The sequence below is a fragment of the Miniopterus natalensis genome, chromosome 3 (assembly GCF_054644295.1).
Source record: "Miniopterus natalensis isolate mMinNat1 chromosome 3, mMinNat1.hap1, whole genome shotgun sequence".
Taxonomy (NCBI): Eukaryota; Metazoa; Chordata; class Mammalia; order Chiroptera; family Miniopteridae; genus Miniopterus; species Miniopterus natalensis.
This window is the reverse complement of record NC_142083.1, coordinates 42,237,904-42,250,604: the sequence shown is the minus strand read 5'-3', so window position 1 is coordinate 42,250,604 and position 12,701 is coordinate 42,237,904. Positions and strand designations below refer to the sequence as shown.

Sequence of the window (12,701 nt, the reverse complement as noted above, 5' to 3'; positions counted from 1 at the left end):
CAGACAGCACTTGAGGGCATTTCCAGCTCCAGCCCTGACTAGCTATCTGATATTAGGCAAGTTCCTTTTCCTCCTGAGCCCAGCTTCCCCATCTGCAGAGTGGGGACAAAAGTACTTAACTCAGTCCTGGCTGGTGTGGCTCAGTTGGTTGAGTGTCGTCCCATTAGCCTCGAGGTCACCCATTAGACTCCCGTCAGGGCACATGCCCAGGTTACAGGCTTGATCCCCAGTAGGGGGCGTGCAGGAGGCAGCAGATCGATGTTACCCTCTCACATCCATGATGTTTCTCTCCCCCTCTGCCTTCTTCTCTCTCTAAAATCAATAATAAAAACATATTTTTAAAAAATAGGTACTTAACTCAAAGAATTGTTGTGAAGATTAAATGAGGCCCTGAATAGCCAAATCTATTTGGAAAAAGAACAAAGTTGATGGCATCACACTTCCTGATTTCAAAATACACTACAAAGCTGGAGTAATTAAAACAGTACACTACTGGCATAAAGACAGATATGTAGGCTAATAGAACAGAATAGAAAGTCTAGAAATAAGGGTGCCAAGAACACACAATGGGGAAAGGATAGTCTCTTCAACAAATTATGCTGGGAAAACTGGATATTCACACATTGTTTGCCGGTAGTTTTTATCACGCGCTCTACTACCAGTCAACGTAAAATGTATAAATACATTTCCCGCCTACAATGTATTCACATGCCAAACGAGGATATTAGATCCTTATCTTGTACCATACACAAAAATCAGATCAAAATGGATTAAAGACTTAAAACCTAGATAAAATACAGAACACCCAGTTAAATTTGAATTTCAGATAAACAACAAATAATTTTAATAATAAGTATATCCCATGCAATATTTGGGATATGCTATACTAAGTAATCATTTGTTATTTATCTAAAAATTCAATTTAACTGGACATCTTGTATTTTTATTTGCGAAATCAGGCAATCCTAGTCTTAGGGACTCTCCAATAGTCAAGTTTTAATGTGCATACAAATCACAGGAGATTTTATTAAAATGTAAATTCTCATTTAGCAGTCCGGAGGGGGGGAGAGGGGGGGAATGAGCCTCTTTGTTTCTAACCAGCTTCATAAACAGGTGAAACTGGTTTTAATAATACACAAGGTGGGTCAAAAGTAGGTTTACAGTTGTGAGTATGTAAAACACAGAATTTATTCTTATATTATTATGTATTAATTATTGTAATATTTTCCATACAAACAACTGCAAACCTACTTTTATCCCAGCCTGTATTTTATTTAACCTGATACTTCTTAAATACGATTTCAAACATAATTAATTTTAAAAATTATTGAGACATTTTATCTTCCTTTTCTGTCCTAAGTCTGAAATCTGGTGTATAATTTATACTTATACACATCTCAGTTCCGACTAACCAAAATTTCAAGTGCTCAGTAACATGTGGCTAGTGGCCACTGTATTGGTCAGTGCAAATACAGAACATCTCCAGCTGCCAGAGCAGTTCATGGACCCCATTGTAGCAGCAGCAGTGTTTGATCACATTGCTGCCCAAATCCTAGTCAGCAGGAGGTGGGAGCCCAAGCCCAAGCTGATCCTGGACGCTGATAACGATGGCTCTGTGAACACTTAGAAACCTTAGTGCTAGTCCTTTAGGTCTCATCATATAACAACTTGTCATGGAAATATGCTTCAGTTATATTTTTATGTACTCATATATAATTTTTTTTATTTTAAACCAAGTACCATTTTAATATATTTTATGACTTGATGATCCTAAAATTTTGATATTGCATTCCTTCTGTTGTTGCAGTTTTCTTCCACTTGGTTAAAAATATTTAAGGCAAATATTTAGTAGCTACTAGGTTTCACACATGTATTTTAAATAGAAGTCACAGTTAAGATGTGATTGTCTGAGAATAGCTCATCTTGTGACTTTGGAGAAGAAGAGCAATGACAAAAATGCTAATATGATAGCTTGCAGGCTGTAAAGCACTAGGGTATCACCTGCCTGGCATTGTACCTGCCTGTTTGGATGGCAGAGCAGTGGGTTTCATTTCAGGAGAGAAACCCTGAGTTTCCAAAGCTATAAGCAAACCTGCTGTTTGTTGCAAAGGAAGACACCATTTCTACCTTTCAAGGCTGTTCACTAGACAAACATTCTAAAGATATCACAGAACAAGTAGTTGGTGACTCGCTCATAAGAAATGCAGAAAATGCACAGGCACATGCAAAATATCCCCATAACAGTCTCCATGAGAGAAAAGGAAGTTGTATATGCATATTGCCTTCTTTTCAATTGAAAATACCTTGGGTTTGCTTCATTTTCTGACTTACCATACATTACTAAATGAAATGCTACCTGAAATTTTGAATATCAAAATTTATCTTCCCATTATCATATATGACCATATGAAGTTGTGTTCTCATGGGGGGAATATCTGCCATAAAGAGCATCTAGCATTTGCCAGACCACGGTCTCTATTCATCCAAATGCTCTCAGACAGAAAATCATATTGGTCAAACATTCCAATCATTTATAATGGTCTTTGCACACTAATTCAAAGTCCAAATTGATCCACCTCCTACAAAGCCCTGCAGGACATGGTCTTTGCTGGTCTCTGTCACCTCATTTTATGCCAGCCTTTCTCCCCACCGTGCTCCAGGACATTGGCTGGCACTCAGCTTCTCAACGCCCTCCACATGCCAAGATTTTTTGCACCTCAGTGACTCTGCACATCTTGCTCCCTCTGAGGGGATCTCTGCTAACTTTCCCTGCAGTCACTACTTGTACTGAGACCTTTATTTTCTTGTTGCTTATTTACAGTGCATTTCCTCACCAGAAGGCCTGCTCCATGAGGGCAGGGACTATGTCTGATTTACTGAAACAAACCTAGAGGCTAAGATGCTGCTAGTCCAAGTTGGTGCTCAATAAAAGGTACAGAATAATGTCACATAATTAATTCCCACTTCATGCCACATGGTTGTGACTCCCAGGGCCTAAATATTTAGGCAACTGTAACTAAAATAATCAGCTAATTCAAGTATTCCATCAAATTCAGTAGCTTGAAAATGCAAATGGACAAACCCAAGTGACATCAGTTCATCAGCAAAATACCATAGTATATGTACTTCTTGCTCCTTGTTGAGGCGGTATGACTCTGTGATGGTTAATTTTATGTATTAACTTGACTGGGCCATGAGTTGTCCAGATATTTGGTTAAACATTATTCTGGGAGTGTCTCTGGATGTTTCTCAATGAGATTAATATTTGCATCAGTAGACTAGGTAAAGCAGATTGCCCTCCCCAATGCGAGTGGGGGGCCTCATCCAATCCCTGAAAGTTTGAATAGAAAAGATGGAGTAAGGGAGGTGTCACTATCTCTACCTGTCCTGGAGTAGGGACATCAGTCTTCTCCTGTTTTCAGACTCAAAACAGGACTACAGCTACACCATTGGCTCTCCTCACTCTCCAGCTTGATGACTACAGATCTTGGGACTTCTCAGCCTCCGTAACTGCATGAACCAATTCCTATAATGAATGAATGATGGATGGGTAGATGGAAAGATGGATGGATGAATAGATATATAAATAAATAAATATCTCCTATTGGTCTTTTCCTCTAGAGAATCCAGACTAATGCAGACTCTTTATCAAGTTCAAAGCCTAACTGCTGCCATGATTTCTACCAATTTTCATCACATCAACTTCTGAGTTAATTAGAACCAAGTTAGTAAATGAAATACTTGTGTTTTTTATTTAAATGTTAATGTTTCTTACTTTAGATTCCCTTTTGACTTCTTGGAACACGGATAATGTGTCCACCAGATTCTTACACCTCTCCAGAGAGTGAGATTCTAAAACTTAATAGTCCATGGAGTGAATAAAAGTATCTTGCTTTCCCCGGTGAGAAAAATTACCTTTCATTTCCTATAACTCAAAGGTCCCTGCTGAAATAGAAGCCTATGTTCATTGTTTGGTTTTCAGCCAAGTTAGAGAAGACCTGGAAAATAAGTTAATATGCATATAAAAATGATAACTCCCTTCCACGAGCTTCACAAACGGCAGCAGAGAACAGCACTGTCAGTTCCCCCTAGACCCTACACAGAAGTTTAATTATAATAACAAGATTTAAAGACCAGGCCTGAATATTAGTAAGATTATATGGCACTACATACATATTTCTTTAGTTCCACCATTGAATAGATATGAGGAGAAATAATCAGTGTACCAAAAAGTAGCTAGAATGAGAGGATAAGAGATCTCATTCATTTTGGATAGAGGAAAAATTATGTTTAATATTTAATCAGGTAAAATGGAGCACTCACCGTTTTTCAGTAGTAGTTATACAGAGATATGTAACCATTGGTCTAACCCTTACTGCTCCTTCTTACTCACTTAAAGCTGTTATTTTAACTTGTAAAATTTCCATCACAACTAATGCCTCAATTTTTATAGCTAAAGCAACTAGGAATCATTTCTAACTATTCTAAATGTTCCAATATCAATTGTCAACATTGTTAAAACCTTTGGCTCTTCTTGGTAAAAAGCTAACTTTCCCCTTATACAGTGCAAAGAATTGGCATCAACCTTGACCTAAGCCTCCCCATCAACCAATCTAACTTCAAAGGACCAATCTTTCTTCTTAGTTGAGGGGGGTAGGTTCTGAGAGAAATCAAATAATAATACCCTAATGCCCCACGTGAGTGCTAAACCAATAGAAACAAAACTAGGAGTAAGACAAGTGGAGATCCAAATACCATCTTTATTACTGTGAAAGGCCAGAATGGAGGGCAAAGTTCAGTGCAGGAACAAATGGATTGTAACTGAAACCCTTTTCCCAGAAGACAGACGTGGCAGACTATCCTGGCAGCACTGGATTCTCAACAGGGAAGAGAAGCCTGCCCCAGAACAAACGGAAATGTGTGCTCAGTGGGCAAGCTGGGTCCCCACAAGGAAAAAAGGAAGAGTGGAATGAACATGCCTAGACTATTTTTCCTAAATTTACCACAGATGTCACCCTCCTCACCTGGCTTGGAATGAGTTAACTGGCAGATAAATAAGGAGTTACACTAATTAAACTCCTTCAACTTGGAAGAAAACACAAGGAAAGAGGGAAACTTGTTCTCCTTCTTGTATTCCCTCCTCCAACATTTTGGGCACTACCAAACAGTATTCTTTTGTGACAACGTGCGTACCAGTTTTCATACACCTGAGTAACCCATGGACATGCAAGTTATAATAAGAATACTTTAGTCGTGCCCTGACCTGTGTGGCTCAGTCGGCTAGAGTGTCATCCTGGACACCAAAAGGTGGTGGGTTCCATTCCCGGTAGGGGCACATAACTAGGTTGCAGGTTCAATCCCCAGTTGGGGTGCTTATGAGAAGCAACCGATAGATGTTTCTCTTTCTCTCTCCCCCGCTTCCTGTCTCTCTCTCCCTCCCTGTATCTAGACTAAATGGAATTAAACTAGAAATGAACAACATAGATATTTGGAAAATCCCCAAATATTTAGAAATTAAATACCAATTCTAAAAAATCCATGGGTCCAAATGAAAATCAAAAGTGAAATTAGTAGATGTTTTGAACTGAATTAAAGCTAAAATGTAACAAACCAAAACTCATGGGATACAGCAGAAGCAGTGCTTAGAGGAATATTTATACCATTAACTATATTAGAAAAGAAAAATGGGATCAAATCAATGACCTAAGCTTCCACTTTAAAAAACTAAAAAAAAATAACAACTATAAATCCAAGGCAAGAAGAAGGAAGTAAATAATAAAGACAGGACCAGAAATCAATGAAATTGAAACAGAAAAACAATAGAGAAAATCAGTGAGACCAAAAGGGGTTCTTTGAACAGATCAATAAAGATGAATAAACTTCTACCTGAACAAGAAAAAAAGAGAGAGAAGACATAATTTACCAATATCAGACATCCCTATAAATCTACAATATTAAGAAGATTATAAAGAAATATTACAAGCAACTTTATGCCCATAAACTTAACAAGTTAGAGTAAACAGACAAATTCCTTGAAAGGCACACATTACCAAAGTTCACTCAAGAAGAAATTAATAACTTGTATAGTACTACATTTACTAAAGAAATTGAATTCATAGTTAAAAACCTTCCAACACTAAACACACAAATATATATAAACATCCATTCACGCGTAAGAGAATGTCATAATAGCTGTATTAAACAATTTTGAAAACTTAGATGAAATACACAAACTCTTAGATAAATGACTTAACCAGATCTGACTCAAGAACAAAATCACAGTTCTATGAATAGTTCTGTTACTATTAAAACAGATTTAGGCTATGGTTAATTATATTCCCCAAAAGGAAACACCAGGCACAGATGGTTTACTAAACTTTCAAGGAACAAATCATCCTAATGTTTCATGAATATTTCCTGTGAATATCAACCCAGTTTGTAACTTGTCTCTTTCAGGTGTTTTTATTGAACAGGAGTTTTTAATATGGTCAAATTTATCAGTCTTTTATTCTTGGTTAGAAATATTTTCTTTCTCATGTTCAAGAAGATATTAATCTTTATTTTCTATTAAGAATTTAAAATTTTTGTTATTGGCATTTAAGCCCTCAATCCATCTGGAGTTGATTATTGTATTTAGCCCGAGATGGTGATCCAATTTAATTTGGACAACCACTTTTTGCGCAGCTCCATCTGTTTGACAGTCCTCCCTTAACACATTGATCTGACCTCTAATTCTGCCATTTAATATTTTATATTCATTTGAGTCTAACCTATTCATTGGTCAACTTATCTACTTCCTTATTGATACTTCACTATCTCAGCTTCACAGAAACTTCCCGTGTCTCTTAGGGCCAGGCCTTCAGAGAGTTCTGGCTATTCCCAGCTTTAATTGTAAGCCTTTCCTTGCAATCACTCTCAACTCCCTTGCGCTTCCTCACATTCATCTGACTAGGCACCTCCCCAAACCCCGTTAAAACTCAATTATCTACTCAGTCACTACAGTGAATGAACCTGAAGAAGACACAAAACCATGCTGATTGAGGTGACTACACAGCTCATTTCAAATGGGCCCTCAGAACTGTTCAACAACCCTACATTCTTTTGTCAATCTATCTTCCCACACTTCCAGATTAGGAGGCAAAATATACATCGAAACCTAATCTCTAATATGATGTCTGTTTGGTTTTATTCCTCCCCAGAGGACATGCTCATTGACTTTTTTGAGAGAGAGGGGAAGAGAAACACCGATTGCTACGTACACTGGTGTGAACTGACTGGGAATCAAACCCACAGCTTTTTGGTGTACAGGACCACACTCTAGCCAAATGAGCCACGCTGACAAGGGCCATATGATGGTATTAGTAGGCAAGGCCATTGGGGAGTGACTGAGTCATGAGCCCTCATAAATGGGACTAGTGCCCTTATAAAGAGGCTCCAATGTGACAATTATATCTCAATAAAATTCAAAAAACACAAACTAAACAAAATGAATAAGACACCAGAGGGCTGCCTTGGCCCTTCTGCCATTTGAGGTTATATCAAAATGAGAATCATCTATGAACCCAGGAGGGCTCTCACCAGGCACTGAATCTACCAGCACCTTAATCTCGGATGTCCCTCAGCCTCCAGAACTGTGAGAAATAAATTTCTGTTGTTTATAAGCCACCCAGTCTATGGTCATTTGTTATAGCAGCCCAAATGGACTAAGTCACTATCCCTCAGCAAAGTAAGGGTACTAGAAATGTGTACTTCTCGGTGTTGTGAGCAGTAAATGAGTTAATAAAAGGCACCTAAAGTAGTGACACAAAGTCCTATTGAATGCTGGCATTGTTATCCTAGATGATTTCACATCCTACCCTCTCACCTCAAACTTCTTTTCCCTGCCTTCTCTTCATTGATGACTTTGCTCAAAAGAAAAGTTCTACATCTTTCCATTAACAAATCTTCCAACTTACCAGCAGTTATACCACTCTACTTTGCCTTCTGTATTACTATAAATTGTTGCTATTCCTGAAGTCAATTTATCCACTTGGGCTCCCCTCTAGTCTGCTCAAGGACTTGCTGTGCAATTATCCTCTTTCTCTAATGAGTTATCCATTTCTTCTTCTCTACTAGATCAATCCCATCAGCATACAAAAATGTCATAAAATCTGCCATCTTAAACAAACCCATCCTGACTCTGCATCTCTCTCCAGATATAGCCCCTTGCCTCTACATATTATAGAAAAATTCCTTGCAAAACTATCTATAGCTGTCTACATTTCCTTCTCTTTCATACTGTATTAACTCCAATCCCATAGGACTTACATCTTCACCACTCCCTGAGATCCCCACTTGACAAAGTCTCCAGTAACCTCCACATTGCCAAATCCAAAAGATAACTCTCAGTGGTCATCTTACCCTCCTTTCACTTCCACCTCCTTCACTTGGCTTTGGTTAAAGTACAGCATCCGCCACGCCTTCTCAGTATTTCGCTTCACCTGCTTCTCTCCTGTATCACTAAGTTCTGGTGCACCCAGGCATCAGGACTCCCTCTCTCTGCTCTACCTACAATCATCCCCTAAGCGATCTCACTCAGAGCCCTGGCTTTCATTGCTGTCTATTCACTGATGACTCCCTTGAACTCCATATGCATATATCCAACTGCCCACTTCCCATCCCTACCTGAATGTCTAACAGATGCCTCACACGTAACACACTTGTAACAGAAGTCTTAATTTCCCCTTCTAAATCTGCTCCTCTCCCTGTATCTCCCACTCAGTAAATAACACAAGTCACCCAGTTGCTCAGATTGAAAATCCTAATTAACTCTTCTCTCACATTCCGTCCTTAGCAAATCCTGTTGGCTCTACCATCAAACCAGTATAACTAATCCGACCATTAAGGTTATCATCCACCTTTCAACTGGACTATTGCAACAAGTGGCATCACAGATTCACCTCTTAAAGTTTTTTTTCTTCTCAGAACAGCCAGGGCGCTCCTATAAAAATATAAATCCCATCTTGTTACTTCTCTGCTCAAAACTTCCCAATGGCCTTCAATCACATAAGAGCACACAGCCTTCAGGGCGGTCTCCGTGTTGGCCTGACCCTGTGCACCTCAGGGTGGTCTCCGGGTTGGCCTGACCTGTGCACCTCAGGGTGGTCTCCGGGTTGGCCTGACCTGTGCACCTGTCAGGCATCATCGAGCAGGGCACTGCTCATTCACCATGCTCCCCATCTCTGGTCCTAAAAGGCTCCCACTCAGTCTAGGAATGGACAGACAGCTCCTCTTCCTGGAAGGACCTATGGCATATACTTGCCTGAATGACTCCCTCTTTCGACCTCAGCTCAAATGTAATGTCCACAGAGCAGCTTTCCTCACCACGCCTATTCAGAGTAGCCAACCTCATCCCCAAGTTAGCACCACCTAACCAGCTGCATTTTCTCTAGAGCCTTTACTACTGTGTAACGTTATCTTTTGCTGAAAACATATTTATACACATTTCTGCCATTTCACACCTAGAATATAAACTTCACTCCCTTGTTAGGTGTTGTATCCCCAGTGCCTAGAACAGTGTGCCTGGCATAGAGAAGACCATTTCAAAAACAGTTGTGAAATGAACCAAAGTCCCAGAAAACTCCTGTATTCTACAAAACAAACCGAGGTGTATAAAGTTAGTTAAATGCATTGCCCAAGGTCGCAAAACCAGTCAGTGGTAGCTTAGGGGCGGATGGCCCGGTCTACAGGCAAAGCTCGGGTTTTTAATTACTACATCACACTGGCTCCCTAAAGGGTCTTCAATTTACCACGCTGCTTGCGAGCAGGGGTGAAGGCGCAGAGCCCCGCTTTTCCAACCCATAAGCCTAAGGCCCACGGCCGCCACGCGAGCCCAGAGCACGCGCTCCTTCCTCCGACCTCCGACCTCCGACCTCGCGCCACCGAGCCCCGCCCCAGTGGCTTTGCCGACCGCGCCTGCGCAGCGCCGGAGCGGGTCTCGGGCAAAGCGTTCTGGGATTAGTAGTCCATGTGCCATCTGCCTCCGGAATTCACATAAAAAGAAATACACAACGATGTAAGTTAGATATCCCTGAACTTCACACTGATGAAATAAGGCGTAGATTCTGGGAAGTGGCTCAAATTTGTCTCGTTCAACTGACAGGCGCCGGCCTCGGACCAGGCGCTGCACGGACAGCCGCATGGGTCCTTGGATGGGCGGGGCTTGCTCGCGGTGGCTTGTGGTCCCTTCCGGTACTAAGTCTTTCTTTCGCTCAGGCCGTTGGCGCCAGCAGGATGGGTGAGTAGTCCCTGCAGGGTTGAGGCGATCACAAACCTAAGTTGGGGGGCTCGGGAGGAGCGGACGGAGAGGATCTGAGCGGAGAGGAGGACGTCCCGGGGGGCCTGATGAGGGAGAGAGGAGCGGGGAAGCGCGGCTCCCGCAGGCACATGGCCAGAAGCCGAAGGGGGACCCGTGCGGCCCAGGCCGCGGAGCTGATGGCAGCTGGGTGGCCGGCGCTGCCGCTGAGCTCGGGCGTGGGGCCTGATTCCTTTGGGAAGGTGGACCCTCTGGAGCGCTTGTGCCCGCCTTAGTTTGTTCAAAGGAAACTGATTGTGGACCGTGTGCCAAGGTGTGATGCAAGAGCTTCTGTACGGGCTGTGGCAGGGGAGGGGAGTGTCCTAGAAAGTGTGAAATAGAACTGGACGCTGTAGCTGGGGAACTAAGGCGGGTTTGGTTTTCAGGCAAGTGTCGCGGTCTGCGTACTGCCAGGAAGCTCCGGAGCCACCGGCGAGATCAGAAGTGGCATGATAAACAGTACAAGAAAGCTCACCTGGGCACAGCCCTGAAGGCCAACCCTTTCGGAGGCGCTTCCCATGCAAAGGGAATTGTGCTGGAAAAAGTGTAAGTGAACGTTCAGTCTGCTTTCAAGTTTATTTTACTATGTTAATTCAGACAAGTACATTTAAAAGTAGTGGCGTAAATTCTAGGTGTTCGCATAGCTGCAGTATATTGAGAGTTGATAACACGAGGGTTCGGAGGTTAGGTTACCAAGGTTTTCAATCTCTTAACATTATCTTGGATGGAATTGGGTTGGGATTGGAGGGGAGAGAGTAATAATGAAATAAGGGACAAATCTTAGTATATGTGGAAACTGTTCTAAGCAATTGACAGCCATGAACTTCTTTTGCAACCATTCACAACTTTCTGGTGCAGAAAACTTCAAGAGAAGTGTCTTGCTTGAGGTGTACAGCTGAAGTTGAGCCACATGAATTTACAGGACTCAACTCCTTCCCACTTTACAAAATGGTAGTTTCATATGGTCCAATCAAATTGAGTTGCAGTCAGGATTTAAAGCCAGAATTTCTAGCTCTTGTTTCATATTTTACAACTGTAAAGGGGCCAGAAGTTTCTCCCATTGTGCTAATGACACTAAGACAGGAAAAACTTGGTTGAAATCACAGGAGTTTAGCAATTTAGGAATAAATAGAAAAGGTAGAAACAGTACAACTTCTAGTAAGTTTTATGCTTAATGAACTAAAATGTATCCCTTTTTAGAAAACCAACTCACTTTTGTGCTGTTTATGTTCCAGAGGGGTTGAAGCCAAACAGCCAAATTCTGCCATCAGGAAGTGTGTCAGGGTCCAGCTGATCAAGAATGGCAAAAAAATCACAGCCTTTGTACCCAACGATGGTTGTTTGAATTTTATTGAGGTAAGCGATTCAGTGTGTTGTAGCTTCTGTTCTTGGGGTGCCCCCCCCCCCCAGTTATTTTATACGATGAGTATTTTTAGCGATTGCTACTGACACCAGAATAAACTGTCAATTTTATTCCAGGAAAATGATGAAGTGCTGGTTGCTGGGTTTGGTCGCAAAGGTCATGCTGTTGGTGACATTCCTGGAGTTCGCTTTAAGGTTGTCAAAGTAGCCAATGTCTCTCTTTTGGCCTTGTACAAAGGCAAGAAGGAGAGACCAAGATCATAAGTTTTGATGGTGAAAACTCAATAGTAATAAATTTTTCATTTGCCTAAATGTGTGTGTGTCTTATTTTCCTTACCACAGACTATTGTGTGACTTACCTATTTTAGGAGTTTGGGAAAATAGTTAATTTAGGATTCTCTAGAGTAAATGGGATTCATAACGAAGTTTTCCCCCATCCATCAAATAAATAACAGTAAATCTGGAATAAATAAATGTGCAGTATTATAGAGAGGGCTTTAAAAATATTCACTAAACTGGCAGGAATCACCTTAGGAACCCTTGGATGCATCTTCCTAGGACCCAGTATGATAAATACTATCCTCAAGTTGCTCCCTGCTGTGGTGTTTCTCAAGTATCTAATGTAGTTTCTGTGATTGTGACAGCAAAATTTAGGCATTGGATGATTTAATGGATGTGGATACCAGCCAAATTAAGGCATTGTCTAAAGGCTTGTTCAAGGGAAGACCAGGTACACAAAGATGAAGTGTGTGTCCTGAGCTTGTCAGGAACTGATAGATTTTGACTTTTGACTCCAAGGAACTGTAAGAGAAGCGATTAGGTAGCAGTGGTCAAGGTGGGTTGTGTTTTGATCATTGTTGAAGCTGGGTGTTGGGTACATGGAGGTTCACTGTCCACAAGTTTCAAAATTTTCATAGGAAGCCCAGCTGGTGTGGCTCAGCAGTTGGGCATCAACCTATGATCCAGGAGATCACGGTTTGATTCCCGGTCAGGACACTTGCTGGGT

At 41.2% G+C, this 12,701-nt stretch overlaps 1 protein-coding gene across 1 annotated transcript; it reads left to right on the top strand.

The window, feature by feature from the left end:
* Positions 1-10,216: 10,216 nt before the first annotated feature.
* Positions 10,217-12,007, top strand: RPS23 (ribosomal protein S23). Its single transcript, XM_016210397.1, has 4 exons — positions 10,217-10,276; positions 10,720-10,879; positions 11,569-11,689; positions 11,813-12,007. The coding sequence occupies exons 1-4, from the start codon at positions 10,273-10,275 to the stop codon at positions 11,957-11,959; spliced, it is 432 nt and encodes a 143-aa protein (XP_016065883.1). The 5' UTR covers positions 10,217-10,272; the 3' UTR covers positions 11,960-12,007.
* The last annotated feature ends 694 nt before the right edge of the window (positions 12,008-12,701 follow it).